We start from the raw sequence: 17,164 nt of genomic DNA on the forward strand, positions 1-17,164 counted from the left end.
TTGCTTTTTTGAATGTAGGCGTGCTATGAGAAAAATCACAAAAAAGCCTGAAATGTGCTTCAGCCGAAAATTGGGTGGAACTATTAATACAAATTTTTGGTGCCTGGTTTGAAGGGAAGCTCACTTGTTAGTTCTTCATAGTTCAGGTAAAATACTGATTGTCTCAGCCTGGAATCCACAGATATGTAGATCAGGCAGCTGCTTAATGTTACAGTGTTCAGTACAGTGTTAAGAGCAAGCAAACAGGGAAGCTGTGACAAACCATGTCTGAAATTCTGATCCATAGATGCTTCCTAAGCAGGTGCAGAGAAATGCTTGAACTCACCTAAAAACCTCTTCTGAAAGGAAGTCCACCACCCTTTTTTCAAAGCACTGAGTAGAAATAATTTATTTAAATGTTAATGAGGTGAGCAGTGTCGTTTTGTTGTAAAGGCTTAATGGCTAGCACACTTGCTCAAGATGGGACACTTCAGAGGTCCTTTGTCTGCCAGAATAATTTCTAATCTACATTTTATACCTATGAGGAGATGCCCTAACCCATAAAATGTAGAAACAATTCTTGGAACAGTTCTAGGAACCCAGTCTCTTTCCCAGATTCCTTAATTACTTACAGTATGAGTCATGCTCACTCCCGCTTTCTGGCTCAATTTGGAGTTGTTTTCTTGAATGTAACTGCATGATTTCAGGAAGAGACAGAGAATGGTGCCACTTGGAATATTCCTCTCCTTCTGATTAAAGTATTCCTGGAAAGTAAGGATTTGTGTCTCCTAGATGTAATAGGATACATTTCTCATCTTTCTAGGTGGGAGTTCTCACTTTACATTAGTGTTTTATGAAAGGAGGAGGAGAAGGATGCACTGTCTGTTTTATCCAGATTAAAATACAGTGTCATTATATCAAGAGTGTGATTTGGTAGGTGTATGCTTCAAGAGTATTCATTGGATCTGTCAAGAAGCTTTAGAAGCAGTGTATGTATTTTCTCTAGGCTACATTTGATTTAGGAATGATTCTAAGTATGATGCTATTTAATCAGGCCATGTCTTATGGCAATTCTGCATGGATGCAAATGGTGAATTTTTAGATTTTTAAGAACTGAATGTAATACATTTGGTGTGTTGCACATGTTTAAGTGATCTTACAGCATCTTAAAATTTTATAGATGTTCAGTTTGAACTTAGGCACAAAACTTGAACCCCCAAAATCTGTTCTGGATCTGAGTCAAAGTATCTTTTGGGCATAGGTGTCAAACTAAGCCAAACTAAGCCTGACAGTATCAAAGTGTTACGGTTCTGTAGAGTAAACAATTTCCAAATATAAATGTAAATTTATTAGAAGATTTAATGAAAGTCTGGAATGGAAGCTGAAGGATTTATATTCATCAAGTATTTTTATTTTTACAACACTGGGAATGCTTCAGTGGTAAAAAGAGTATGCATATGTATTTATATATATAAATTTATATGATACTGGATGGAAAAACTTGGGAGTTGAGTAGATAATTAGTAAGTTGTCAGTTAAGTGATATCTGTGCTGGTGTCTCAACAGGTGAAGTTAGTCCCACATTCTTATATAATTTTGACATGTTCTGATATTTCACTAAATTAGTATTACCCTTTTTATTGTAGTTGTTTTGGAAGCAAACAGTCCTCCTTTTGCTTGTATGGTTTTATGCCTCGTAAACTTAAGGTGGACCTGTTTTTATAATAATATGTAATCAGGTCGTGATCTTCTGCATAACCCACTTCAGCAAAATATTTAAGCATATACTTCAGTGTCACTAGCAGGCACTTCTCTCTTCAATCAACTACTTAAGGACATGAATAAGTTTGTGTATGTCTTGTTCCCATTGTCTTACAGAGGGCTCAGTCATCTTTGTAAAGACTTGAGTGTTTTGGGTAACAGCCGCTGCTCAGTCAGGGCTTCTGCCTTGTTGCAAATGTAAGTGCCTTGGCCTGAGACAGCTGCCATGTCTGTAAGTTTGTGGGTTATTCAGTAATACTGAAAACCAAAAGAAGTTTTGGAATAGATCTCCATTTTTGAGGGCTTCTAACAGAAGACAACTTTGAAGAAGAAGGGTCTTTCAGTGTTATGTGGGGAATGTTGTGATTGGTCAGGCTTCTCTCTAACTTAGTAATTACAAACAGGTTGTTTAGGTGAGTAAAGGGTAAGTAATGCCAGACTCCATCCAGCTCCCACATGGATCACAAGCCATCACTGAACAAGCTGCTTCTCTACTGCAACTTGCTTACATTTCTGCTCTTTGTAAAAGGAAGAAAATAGCTGCTAGTAAGCTGCCATTTCCTGTTCCTTGTGGGAGTAGGAGGATGAGGAAGGAGGGAGAGGTTAAAATCTCTGACCTCAGTCCACCACTGCACTTTCTAGAGCAGCTGAGTCACCCTGGGAGGGAAAATGTGTTGCAGCACTGGAAAAGACCTGGCATAGGTTATGGGCTGGTCTCCATCTACAACTGGAAGTTGTTTTCATTCAGCAGGCTGCACTGCAGGGTACCATTCCTGCCCACAGAAAGTTACAGAAACTCTCTTGGTTTTAGTGTGAATGAAATCAGGTCAGTAATGGCAAACACAGATCAGTTAGGACATAATGAGTGCATTATGAGTTTGATTCTGCCAACATGAGTACTAGTAGTTTCATTGACACTTTTCGGGATCAGAAGTAGACTAATGCATTGTGCTTTTGAAAGTCTCTTTAAATTTCAGCTGGTTTTAATATTAACATTGTGAAAAGACTGAAAAATCTGCCTTGGAAGCTAAATGTGTAGCTGCCACTTTATTAGAGAGACAAAATTTCAAGTTGTAATTTGTGTTAAAATGGTTGTAGTCAGTGTAAAGATGGAGAAGTATGTGTTCAGAGCTGTAATAACATTGTTGCTGTATTTTTACTGTGTTTAACCATTTTTCCCATTATGCAATGTCTAAGGAGAATCTTAATGTTTTATTTAAGCATTTATTTTAAATAATTCACTGAAATTTGAAATAAAACTATCTCGCTCCAAAGCCTGCTACTCAAGTTCAACACTTAAATTTTTCCAAATAATAGGCAAAGCTTTACAACTAGTTAAAATAATTATCTTGTTTTCTTTTTTTTTCCCCCCACCATTACAGTCAACCAGGTGCCAGTTTTAAACTAAGCTGCAGGGATAAATTTGCGAATCAGGCATTATTTGAAGTGAAGCCAATCAACAGCAGTATGTTATTCAGTTTTTCTGTCTTATTTGACAGTTTACATACAGTAAAGATGGAAACTCATGAATCTGGTGGGTTTTGGGGGTGATTTTTGTCTGTTGAACATTTGGAACGCTTTTTAGATGAAACAAAAGATCTGACAAAACACAAGATATCTCCGTTGTAACACTCAAATTATGAAAAACTCTCTTGACTCTTATTAAAAGCTTTTATGTGATCATAGTGCCAAAAATTTAGTCCTATATGCTTAACAAAGTACTGGGCTTTGCCAAGAAATTAGCTTTTAGTGCATAACCATACAATGAAGTTACTGCTCTCATTTATGATAAAGAGTTTGCTGTAGTCTGAAAAGCAACCTTAAGTGGAGGAAAGAAACAATTAATAGAAATAAAGAGCTAGTTAACCGAACTCTTTCTAGTTAGGCAAAATTCAATTCAGTCTTTATTTTGCAGTGTTGTTATATCTGTGACTGTTTACACTGATCAGCCAGTAAGTGAAGTGAACCTTAGTATTCTAAAATTCAACAGCTCTGTTAGGGAAATCCCAAATGTTTCCATAATGAATCTTCAACTTCATCTTTTTCAAATGTGGTATTTATAGCTGGTTTGCAAGAGTAAATATTTGAATATTTCAGAACATACAGGATGAAAGATGTCCTGATTTCAACAATTTGTTTTGTTTTGTTTTTTAACACAAATTTGACTGGATAACCAAAGACTTAAGTGGTACACACATTGAAAGAGATGGAACTGAGGTTGCCTGTACAATCTTTAATTTTAATTTCTTTGTCTTTTTTGCTTAACCATTCATCACAAAACCTTATAATTTTTTTAATTTGGCTGTCAGGCTCTGTAAGCATGTGAATTAGCAGTATTTAACTGATGTAAATTTTTTTTTCAGCTTACCATGGATACGGTCCTATGATGGAATGCCCACAAGGCTACAAGAGGATCAATGCTACATTTTGTCAAGGTATGACAGTACCCACAATTGATTGTGTTTATTTTGAGTACTGGCTTTCTGTGACAACTTCTTTGATATTGATGATTCAGATGAATCAGTCCAGTTCATTTATATATATTTGGGAAAAAATCTTGAGACTACTTTTGACTCTTTCCAAATATTGGCAACTCTGTAAGAGTGGCTCTTTTCCTCCAGGGAAAATAACTTCTGAAACTTTTATGTATACTCTTCTTTTCTTTGATGATTTATAAAGATGACTTCATAAGGATTCTTTTACTTGGTTTTTGTGTAGAAATACATTGTTTTGTCAGTTTTTTTGCTAAACAGTGAATCTGCAGACATATTCAGTTAAGTCAGATGAAACTAGCAATACAGAATAATTTTTGTAATCATGAAAGTGTAGAGCAATCAGAGAACAATTTTTTTGGACTCAAGAGGTTAGGCACAACAGTACTGAGGAAAGCCAGGTAATGTCCCTGGCAAGTGGAGATGAAAAGCATGAATACCTGGCTGCTGTGTAAAGAAGTGACCCACCTACTTCCAGAATGTGCATAGTGCAGGTGAGGATGTATGGAGTTAGACACGGCCTGGTTGTGTTACTCCGAGATTATTATCGCCTGGCAGTAAATATAGAAATTATCAAAACATACAGGATTGTGGGGTCTGCATGACCATGCAGCTACAAAGCAAGGCTTGGGACATTTGGATTCTCCTGGTCTATAGCATCTCTGGCAAAGCTGAAGAGATGACCACAGGCAAATGCTCATTCTTTCCGTGCATCTTGGAGCACTGCACAGAGGTGCCAGATGAGGATATAGCAGAAAGCCTAATTGCTTGTCTGACTTGTTTGGCACAGCACAAGTAAACAAGAAAAAGGAACTCTGAGAAGATGTAAGCAATCTTGCAGTAGTGTTCTGGAGAGGGATTTGGGAAGGAAGGGAAAACGAGTTCAAGTGAAGCTGATACTGCTGTGGCCAGGTTTCTTAATCACTGTTGTTATTTCAAAGGTAAAAGAGGTCCCAAAAAACAGTAGTGGTGGTGGAGAGCTGGATAAAATGAAAGAATAATTCATGTTAAAGGATAAATGTAGGCATTTTAGACATAAATTTAATCTTATTTAACTAAAAACTTTAACTTTGCATGTTAATGAGGGAATGTACAATAGCCAGTTGCATAAAGAAATTATTTACCCACCAAAATAATAAAGTTTGTTGAGCACTAAACACAAACATCATGCTGGTTCACTGCTGAGGGAGATGTGAGCTGCTGTCTGCAAGTTTAGCCACCTGAGCCTATCTGCTGCTCAGGTCTCTACCTAGTGGTTTACTAGCTTGCAGGGTAGGGGCGTTTGGAGGACTGGATGGCTCAAAAAAGTAAATGGAGGAGAGCTGCCAATTGCACCTCAAGAGCTTGTTCCCTGATCTACAGTGAAAGACTGTAGAGTCCTTTTAATAAATAAAAGGGATGGGGAGATGTTGATGGCAATTTACTAATGAGGACTGCAAGGTGAAAAGGTGAGGGAGGTACGTGTGAGATGTCAATGGGCAGCCTTTTTATGCCTCAAACATGCAGGTGATGTATGTATTTCAACTAGATGGTTCCAGCTGTTTTGAAAGAGATTGTCTTTTTCCACATATCAGTCATGAGGTTTTCCAGAGTCTGCAAAAGAGAAGTTTTCTAACTTTCAGCACAGAAAGTGTCTAGAAGATGCTATAATGTGTTAGTGCCATCATGCATCCCTCTGAGCTTGATCCAGAAGAGACAGGAGCTTTTGATATCTTCAGCAGTTGTGTGTATACCCCACAGAATACACAATGGTTTCAGACAGCAGCAACCCAGCAGGCATTTAAAGGCGAGTAGGGCATTCAGTTCAAGAGGTTGAACTTATTTCATGGAAATGAAGATCCTTAATCAGGGGTTATAGACAGTTAGAAATGGTCTGGTGCTTGTGAAGGTTGCCAGAAATAGGCCAGGAAGTTGTTTCACTGAGCGGTGACAAGCTGATAGAGAGAGAGAGAACATATGTATCTGGGTAGGAGTGTAAGAGGGAGCTGAGTACTGCCAGTACAGAAATAGATCTGTATGTGGTAGGCTAATCATTGGGGTTTGCACTGGATTTTGATAATTTTTCCTCTGACACAGTTTTGTATTACATAACTAAAACTGCAAGAAATATGAGGCTTTAAATAATTTGTTTTATACTTCTGTCACTATCTCAGAAGAGAGTGAGCTGTAGACTCTAAATATAGCTTGCAGTTGATACATGGAAATTTATAATGTAGTGTTTAATCATGAAATGATAGTAAGATTATCTTACCAGACTGTTTATGAATTTGGGATGGGGACAATCTCTTAACTTTCTGGAGAGGGATGAGGTAGTAGCTGTTGGAGGTTCCCCTTACTGCTTTATTGAGGCTTGAATGGCTTCTCTGTAATTTGCTCAATAAGACACTCCAATAAGGAGATACAAATGGGAGTAGGAACATGAAACAAAGCCACGGTGGAATCTAGTCCTATTGAAGTCAGTAACAAGATTACCATTTTCTTTCAGAGGGTCAGGATTTTGACCTCTGTTTGAATGTTCTTCAGGAAAGCTAGTTTCATATGTGAAAGCTGCTGGCAGGGTGCATTTCAGCCCTGAAATGGTTATTAGCATGTGTTTCTCAATGGGTCAGCCAAAAGTGTCCTGTTTGTTTATCTGAAGCAGACATGCTTTCCTATAAGAGAGGAGGACAGGGCTAATGAAGAAAGAGCTGACCGTATCACTAACACAGACAGCAGTACATGTCAAGAGAAAACTGTTTAAGCTGCTGGCGTGGGCGTATTCATATTCCTTTAAGAATCCTTACAATTAAATTGGGAGTGGAACAGCATGTCCATATGCAAGTGTACATTTTAATTAGATTATTCTTTGCTGAAAGGGTATGCATGCTGTGTCCGTGCTTAGAAAGGGCCAGGGTTGCCAGACCAAATAGTAATGAGGATATGTTTCTGAATCCCTGCCTACAGCTAAAAGAGATTGGTTTTTTCACCTCAATGTTGTCCAACTTTCACTGCCTTTGAAAACTCAGGCCTAAAAGCCTAATTAACTTTTTGTTCTACTTTGGTTTTGCAGTCAAAAGTCTACATAGGCTTCAGAAACTAAGGAATATTAGTGTGATTAATAACCAGATCATTATTTTTTTCCTTTCGAGTGAGTGAATTAATGTAATGAAGCATTCTTCTCTCTAATGTGTAAGTAGGACCACAAAGAACCATCTGTGGGCATGTTAATTCAAACAGTTTAGCATAATTACTATCAAGAAAGCTTTTTCCCTCCTCAGTAATTATCTTTTCAATGGGGTGATTTATTACATGTACACACATGGATGCCCTAAGGCTGTCATTAGAGCCAAAATACAGCTTATCAGTGTTGCAAGTTCTTTGTCAGAATCCACATGCTATGCTAATTTCTGGTTCCCTGCTTAGAGTTATACTTACTGTTTCCTTAGTCTGCTAGTGGTTTTCTTGGAAAACTGAAATAGAATGGAAAAAACAGCTGGTGAAAAGGTTGGATTCATTTTTCAGGAAACTTAACATATTGCCAACAGAGCACTTTAGAAATCTTATCTTGAAGAACTGGAAAAATACCTGAACACTTGTTGTTTTGCAATGAAGTAAGAAGTGCATGTAAGTTCTTGGAAAGCCCCTATATTCTTAAAATTAAATGTTTATGAACTTTCAGAAACTAGTACTTGTATGTTGATAGATCAAATTCTATAATCATGTGCTCTGGAGACTTGAAGCACTTTTCCCTTGGTTTCATCATGTTTTAAGATAAATTTTGAAGGTATATTCTTCCCTCCTACATTTGTCCCTAAAATAAAGTAATAAATTTGTTTTCTCTGCATGTTGTATATTTATTTCACTACTTTTAAATAATAAAAGAGCTTCCTTAATAAGAAATGCTGTTTAATGGTACTTAGTTACTAAGTCAACAACCATCTTTCAAAGAACTTCTTTCATGATGATCACAGTGAGAATTAAATGTATCTCCAGAAACTGGGCTGGGTTGCTGTTTGGACACTGATTATGTGTTTGAGAAGTGTGGCTCTGCAAACTTTCATTCCAGTAAATTCCACGCAAAAGCACAAAACGAGTTGGACTGATTTCTTCTGCTGCTATTCTCTTAGCTCACAGAAATCAGTGGGTCGTTTCTTAGAATAAGCAGCTGTTTTTTCTGTAATTTTAAAAAACATTGCAGTAGTTTAATTAACAATGAAACCTTGTTTTTTGTTTCTTTTACCTCTCATTCTCACTAATCTAAGTTATTATTGAAACAATCAACTATAATGGAGGCAGTAAAATCTGGATATTGTATTTTTCTTAGAGGATTTTAATAGTGGTTAATGTACCTATAGCAGAAACAGTTGGAACAGTATTTTCTGTGGTGTTAATAGGTAATTGATTGTAATTGGTTTTCATGAAGAGAATAAAAATTGATGCCTGCATATTGAGTCAATTTGGAGATCATTCAGTCAGATGGCACTCCCAGTGAAGCCTAACTTACCAGAATGTGTCAAATTTTCACAATTGACATATTGACATAAATTATATATTCCAGTCTAAATTTGCAGTATGATTTATTATGAGTATTAAAGCACTTACAGTATGAAAACATCTATCAAGGCAGATATTACTAAATAACATTTGATGACTGACCTCTAGGATATTCTTAATTAAGATGTTGCCTAAATACTTTGGCAAATTCTAGTTAGTATATAATTGATCTAGAAGGCTTTCTTTGCTTAAATGCAGTGAAGTGTTTTAAGGGTGCGTGGGTCTTACTGAAAGAGAAGTCATTCTCTTTGCATCAGAAGGAGGTAAATATTTTCCACTTGGTTTTATTGCTTAGTAGTTTAAACAAAGTCAGTCAGTTTTTAATAAGCATAGAGATAGGATTTGAGAGCTAACTGTAGAAGTCCCCCTTCAGAAATTTATCTTTCCACAGTGCTTAGGCCTATGATCAGCTATTAAGATTGCTTGTGTCCTCCAGCACCAGACACTTGGGACAGAGGGGGTTAGATGGGCTGCAGTATTTTTCTAGCCACCAGTTTATTCTGAATATTTCAGTGAAGTTACCAGGGCTGTGGTGGTCTGACTAGAAGTCCTTGCTTCTACAAGTTCCTGTTCTTGGTCCAAATTTTATAAGAATCTTCTAGATGTCATGACTGTCCTAGCTGAAAGCAGTTGCATATTTAGTTTTCATACCTTGTTATATGTTGTCTTAAAAATTGTGAAATTATATGTTGTTTTCTTCTAGTGCATGTAATGTCACTTTGAAAATCTGAATTGTTCATTGTTTTTTGAGTCATATTAATTCATGTAATCAAAAATCACTGGCCAAATTTGTAACATTAGCAAACTCAGTGATACAAGTGAGATCTATTGTTTCAAAAGAGGAATTTTTTTTTAATTAATACTTAATCACTTAACATTCTTCAAACTTATTTATGAAAATTTTAAATGCCTTTTAGTTACTTCAACATAAAATAGTAATAAAATCAAACCCTGATCCCATTTTGGTAGTGGAACCTATAGTTTCAAAGCTATCAGTGCTCCTGGAAAGAAATTTGACTGCATTATTTACATCAAGAGTAGCAATGGTTTCTTTCAAAAAACAAATTAAAGACTTATTTTTGTTTGTATTTGCATTGTTCTAAATTCTTGCAGTAAACCCTGACCTTTCTGAATTCAGACTGCTTTTCTTGAGTAAGAATGTCTTCTCTAAAATGAATAGATAGATTTAAATAATGTAATATCAGAAGACTGCACAACACATTAATAAACATGTATGGTTGGTTGTAGAATTTTAAGATAATACTTAGATATGGTTAAAATTTCCAAGCTGTGATGATTTTGATGAGCATAAATTCAATGTGTTAAGCTGGGAAATGAAAGAATGAATTAAATTTTATAGGAGTGTTTCAAATTCCTGTGTGTCTGTGACCAAATATGGGCATTGCTCCCTATCTGAAAAGGGTAGGCAGTGGACTTGCTCAGTGTGTCCGAATGGCTTACTAGGCTGAAGGCTGAGAAGACAGCTTTACACCACCTCAGTGTTTCTGCATTAGGCCAGCTGGGCCTGGGTGGTCTGAGAAGCTGTTGTAATGGTTAACACAGCCAAAACACAGTGAACCTCTCTTAGTCTTACAGGTGGAAGCTGCTGAAGGGAAACACTGCAGAGCTGATACTCCAACATCAGCTTTTGTGGGGTGCTCTGTGGCAGAGCAGTTCTCTGCTGATCAGTAGTCCTTCTGCACCACTTTGCTTGGCTGTAGCAGCCATCACCTTCAGGTTGTGTTGGCCTGTTAGTGCGTAGAACAGAAGCAGGCTGTGAAGCATTTCCATATTTGCTTGCTGAAGCATCTAGTAAGGTATTTCAGTAAAAGGGGAAATTAAAGGAGCATTATGATGTAGTAAATAACTCGGCATGTTTTACAGTAACCAAGCAAAGCATATTCTTTCAACAGTAAGTGACAGGTACAGATGTCATTTTAAGCAGGCACAGGAATTTTTCCTAGGATCTGATGTTTACACTTAGCATCATTTGTTATTCTTGGATAAAGGATACTCAGTCTGCATTACAATGTCATTAATCCTGGAATAAAGCTGAAATTATTCACTTCTTGGATGCGATTGAATTAGGTATACCATTGCTCCAGGAAATGTGAGAGAAGTTGCCGGTAGGTTTCCAGTAAAGAACCAAAGTAATGTTGAACAGCAGCTAATGCAGTCACAAACACTGTTTTAATTTAATTTAAAAGCCAGTGTAGAATTGGAGAATGCAAGCAGAATATTGGAAGTTAAGACCTTCTGCAACATGTCCTCCCCTCCAGCACTGAGTTCTGTGCATTGTCATTCAGTTGAGAAAGATTCTACTACATTCTACCTTTCTGCACATAAATACCTCTACATCAGCAAGAGGGAGACCTTCCATTGGGTGTGAAATTCAAGTACCTTAGAACAGAATTTGAAGTTTTGATTGATGCATTTCTTTTTCAGTCATTGCGATTCTCCAGTGTGCAGTGTATGTAAGAGAGCTGAACAAATAAATCTGTACTTGAGGAAATACAGGTAGAGATGTTGAAAAATCACTGGAGGTTTTGATCTTTAACAGTAACAGATAAGGGTCAGGTTGTTTTTCAGAAGCTTTCTGCATTTTTTTATTTCTTCTGGAGTATTCAGTCCTTCTCTAAATCACAGTTATTAGAAGAAAATAGGTGTTATTAACTGTTGCCTGCACTTAGACTGAACGACATTTACTTTAGTATTGTGATACTCAGCCCGTGCAAGTGTCTATGTGTGGTCATGAGTAAAAACTTCATCTAATTGTGTTAAATATATGTGGACCAAGATTCTGGTAAAATGCTTTGGGGTATTTCTAATGTGAAATCTTGATGGTTGCCTTACAGTGGACAAAAATCCAAATAAAATTTCTTTGTGAACATTGATAAAAAGTAAGGAGAAAAAAACTTGAACAAAGTAAATTTTCTTTTTGTTATCTGAGTTATTCATTTCCATCTTCTATCTGCTAATAATGGATGTAAAGTTCTTTGAAGATGAATCTGCTTTTGGACTTAGTAAAGTTGTGCAATTGTCATGGTTTAAAACAAGTTCAATGTTACTGTGTGCTTACTTGTTTAAATGAACACCATCTTACATTGTTCCCACTTTCCTCCCTTGCTTCTTTGGTTTTGAGGGTTGGTTTTTTGTTGGCTTTTTTTTTTTTTTAAGTCACAAAGATAGTACTGTGTTCGTAGTCCTACTCTCCACATGAGCAGATGGGCATTCAGTTAGAAAATGGCTGTTACAGCTTGCTTTTTTTCACCAGGAAATTCGGTGGCAGTGAGTCATTAACACATTGCATTTTCTGAGAGTAGGCTGACCTGACACCCAGAAGACCTATAAAAATGTGTGGGAAGGTATCAAACACCAACTGTTGTTGTTAAGAGAGCCTGTTTTAAGTTCTCCTCTGTGGGAAGATTGTGGGATAGATTAGCAGCAGTTTGGTTACAGCGTCTGAGTTATTTGAAGCTGGGAGCACAGTGGTGGCTCTGGAGAGTGTGGTGGTTGACCTCACCATATATCAGGCTTAGAAGAGGGTCTAGGAGGAGCTGAGGCATAGCAGACTTGTGAGAAATGAGACAACTCTTAAAAAGATTAATTTATTGAAAACAAAAAAATTGAAAAATTACAGAAATTAGAAAAATATAAAAATTTGGGATCCTATGGCTCGGTAGATGGTATGCCCCAGGAGCACAGGGATTTGAGATCTTCTGGCTGAGACAGCACTAGACCTCAGGTAGAGAAAAAGAACTTGCAGTGCTGGGTTGACTTTAAAAAAATTACTTAAAGCCCCTTAAAAGGGGTAAGGCTTTGAATGCCCCAGCACCAACGTCTCCCACAGCTAGTCTGGAGAGAGCAAGAGGGGAAAAGAGAAGAGGGCCCGCCTCTCGGCTTCGTCCTTTTTTTAGTTTTTGCTCTGCCCCCCCCAGTCCGCCCACAGCCCACCCCCTTCGGTTTAAAGTGATTGGTGCTTTCCCTTTGATGGATCATCTCTGTCCACCAATGGCTCGTCGTTGTCGGGGGGGGGGGGGGGGGGGGGTGGTGGTATCAGTTTGAGATAAGGGAATACAATGCCTTCATTAAAATTCAGATATTCAGATTGCCATGGAGCTTGCCTGCAGAGTAATGGCTTTGTGGCTAAAAATAACTGCTGGCTATTAAGACTGGGTGGGGTTTTTGGCCTTGGAATCAGAATGCAAGTCCAACACATCTCAAAACACTTGTAAAAGTATACAGTAAACACAGGAAAGGTAACTCTCATCGTGTATAGGTGGTTTGAAGTTTGAGAAGGGGCAAGCTTGTGATTTTTAACTGGGAAAATTTTAACTGGGAAGGGTGCAACTCTCTTAATAAACTACTTTAAGCAATTGAAGACACCGATAATGGAACTGGATTTTTGTACCTGGGCTGATGGGTTAATTGTAACATTCAATTTAAAAATAATTAACTCAAATTTAATTAATTAAAGCACTTAATATGCAAAGACCAAGCACAAATAGGGATTTCATGTATGACAGACTCATCTGTACAGTGCTGCAGCATCACTGTTAAGACCCTGGTTGTGGCAAAGCTTCTGTGTATTTGGATGAACTTGTGAGAGCAGAGTTACCAATGGGGCCGCTGGGATGGTGTCTTGGGGTGACTTGATGTTGTATTCCCTATCACTGCACTATGCCCAGAAATTAGTATATATACCTTTCTATGCCTTTAAACTGAGCCTGAGAGGGGAGAGAGGAAAGTGTACTTTTTCAAAGCAGTTTGTTTTCGTGTTCCAAGGACACAGAGATAAAACCGGTCTGCTTCTGCAGTGGTGGGAGCGGGAGGAAGCAGCTTGCTTTCCAGCCAGTTTTTGGCTTTCTTTTTCTCCGGAGAGGCAGAGACAGAGAGTTGAACTTTTGTTTTCCTGGGACTTGGTTTTTTTCCCTTTTTTCTCTGCTGGACTGTTTCAACATCAGAATACATCGGGAAGAATTTCCACCAAGGCCTTGACCCTGGAGGTGGGCCCACCACCCCATCCCAGCTCCAAGGAGAGAGAGAGAGAGAGGCTACTGAAGGACTCTGAAATTTTCCCAGGTTTTCTCTCTACAGCAAGAGGTTTCATTATTTAGCATTAGTATCTTTTTTCCTGTGTATTTGTTAAATAAATAGTTGTTATCTCTTTCACTTTCCTTCGAGGAAAAAGTTTTTTTTCCCGAACCTGGTGCGGGAGGGGTGGTTTGTAACCTGCCTTCTCTCAGAGGATGTATTCCTAAATTTGGCCAAACTGGCACAGATGGCATGTGGCTTCCACTGCCATCTCAATAGATCGTGAGTCAAACTTTCATGGAGATGGACTATCACATCTAGGGGCACAGTATACCAAGGACCAGTTCCACGTATTTGGTGTGTATAATACTAAAGGGTAAAAGCAAGGGTCAGGCTGTCAGTCAGTGCAGAACTGACAGTGCTTCCTTCATGCCAGTGGGGTTATACCCATTTACTACCACTGAGGAAGGGTCAAGTCATTCATATTATCAAACACCAACTATTAAAAAATTAATGCTTTATTTACCAGTTCTGTAAAAATTATAAATAGCAGTGCTTACTGTGAGAGTTCTTGATGGAACCATGTGAGGTGCTATGTGCAATATCTCCTTGTTTAAATTCTCTTTTTTTTCTGTATCACTAGCGCAGAGACTTTTTACCAATGGAACTTCATTACTCTCGCTTTTCTCAAAAACTGAAATTCTGTATTGAATTGGTCTTTGGAAAGCTTTATTTTCATATGTGTGGTTTTGTAGTACTGCTACCTAGCCCCTTAGTATTTCCTCTGTGTAGATGAAGGCATTTGATCAAACTACTCCTCAAGTATGCCATCAGTTCATACTTGTACACAGGACATTATTCAGACATTTTTCTCTAGTTTTTACAGTGAAGCAAATGAATTCTTATTCCTATACTAATGTAAAATTGAAATATTTTTATGTCCATATACAAGAAATAGAGGGCTAAAAAAAAAAAAAAGTCTGCTAATCTTGAATTACATTTCCTTTCCAGCTGCCTGAAAAAGTTGATTCCAGGGCAATTTGCACAGCTGGGCAGGCTGGCAGGTGGTAGGAAACATTTTGGATAGGTGGCCTTTTACCACAGTCTGAAATGAAGTAGGTAGTAAATCTGGGAGGAATTTTTTTTTTCTGCTCAAGTTGTTAAATAAACACTATTCTTACATGTACATATATTTCTTTATAAAATTTGAGGGTTTGGGGGTTTTTTTTGATCAGCTTCTGGCTTGTTTCTGTGGAATCCCTAGACAAGCTTGTGTAATTCAGCACAGGGCATCAGCTCAGTAATTCTATGAGCTCATTGAGTAGACATGACCAGGAAAGGAGGCATTAAAATACACTATAATTAAGTCATGCTGAGGGCACTGGAACATGCACAGTGAAGTTAACTTTAAAAATTGGACAAATTTAGCAAGAGGAATATCTGTATCAGGAACTCTAGAAGGAATGTTAGTTGGTATTTACATATACATAAGCTGGTACTTAAATGTAGAAGTGCCCACATTAAATAGCAATAGCAGAGCTCATGTGAATGCGGGATTATGTTTTTAAGTACAAGACATACAAGAACAGTTCATCTGTAAAGAGATTGAATACAGGGGCAGTAATGACAGCATCTGTGAATGATTCCTGTAGGATAGTTGAATGATTTGGAAAGAAGGATGACTGTGTATTCATGAATTAGAGGAAGATCCTATGTATCCACAAATCAGCCACTCTAGTAAATGATGCCTTGGAACATTCATACTTTTAATATTCAAATAATAAAGTTTATCCATATATAGATTTTAAATATTCCTTAAAATGAAGGTGGATGCAAACAATGAGTAAAGGTATCATCTAATAAATGAAGAATGCATCATTAATCATTTTCAACACTGAAAATACAAATGCACTTATGTTAAGCTGTGTAATTACTTACCTTCATTAAATACATGTAGAAGGGTAGAATTATCCTCCTAGATAGAAAGAAAAAGTGCCATCCATTTCATGCTAACATATAAGTAAATAGCAATGTGTTTTAATGGTTAGCAAACAAGAGACTTAGTCTTTCCTTGAAAATAAGAATTACAAAATCCAAGTCAAATTGCCATTTTTTAAAATAAGCAGTCCTCTTTGCTGATGTAAAACTTAAATGCTGTTTTCACTAGACAAAGCATTTCTGTTAATTCTAATTCCAGAAAAAGTCACCAAAAAGTGATATGTTATGTATGTTGCTTGGCAGATGTCTTCCATTTTCCTCCAGTGGTATAGGTTAATTTTGCTATAAAGAAAAATGTGTACTTAGAATTTGGAAAGGCAGAAATTTGTTTAAAAATGTCTGGCTATTACAATGTAGGAAGTAGAGAAATTATTTTCATTATGTGTATCGATTTCTCCTGTGTTTTTCCTCTTCCTCCAAAAACCGTATGTGGTTTTTACACATAAGTGTGCATGTAATTTGTATTTGTGTAACTGTGTTGAGGATTTTCATTTTGAAATGAACCCATATATTGACATTTTTCCTGTACTCAGAGTAAAAGATTTCTTATTATTATTTCTGACACCAGAGACAATGCTTTATCAAAGCAAGTAGAATCGTTTCGTGGTTTAGCATTTGAAGACTGATCTGACAACCCAAATTGCCAACAGGTAGAAAATTCAATAGAGGGTTCTTGAGTGTTCCAGTATTTTCTTTGTATTAGCTTCTAGATATTGCAGAGTCCTTTTTTCTATCAGGTCCTAGTGGGGACTAATTTTAGAAAATGGAGCGTTAGTAATATGTCCTTTCCTCCCAACAACTGTACAACAGCACCACTATGTTTCTACTTAGAGATGTTTCAATAATGTCTTTAGTTTGCTAACTGTTAAGATTTAAGTTCATTTCTTTAATACACACAAATCATAATGGTATTGGAATAGTGATAATCTTCCCTCTGGGACCAGTTGGAACTGTGTAGGTGCCTTCGATTATATTTTGAGATTGAGGGTAAAAGAAAGAAGCTAGTCTGACGAAAAAACGTAAGAAACTGGTAAAATTCAAGTGCATGCATAAAAGTTTGGCTTAATAAATATTCTGTATTGATGCAATCCTTAAATAAGATACTCCTGTTCTTACATGGGATGTCATCCCGCTTAAACATTGGATGGGACAAATGTAGACTGCTGTACAAAACTATTTCGGCTGGTTTTTCTGCTCTTATACCATTCTCCTTTTTAAATAGTCCACTCCCTCTGAGGTCAGAAAGTCATGTAGTCTGGGAATTTGACTTGAAAATTCCTTTGAGGCAGAGCTGATCCTTTGTAATTTGTGTGGTTTCCATCACATTTCATCCAAAGTTCTAGGATATAAATTACTACTCTTTGTCA

General features: G+C 37.2%; 1 protein-coding gene across 1 annotated transcript in view; it reads left to right on the plus strand.

Moving 5' to 3' along the window:
- Positions 1 to 17,164, plus strand: part of LTBP1 (latent transforming growth factor beta binding protein 1) — a gene marked incomplete at both ends in the record, with an annotated part of 190,569 nt that overhangs the window by 102,128 nt on the left and 71,277 nt on the right. The window contains one exon of the mRNA XM_082299245.1: positions 4,104 to 4,175. Coding sequence (XP_082155371.1) covers positions 4,104 to 4,175 — 72 coding nt within the window. The remainder of the gene's footprint in view (positions 1 to 4,103; positions 4,176 to 17,164) is intronic.

This window comes from Coloeus monedula (assembly GCF_965178545.1).
Source record: "Coloeus monedula genome assembly, chromosome: 2".
Taxonomy (NCBI): Eukaryota; Metazoa; Chordata; class Aves; order Passeriformes; family Corvidae; genus Coloeus; species Coloeus monedula.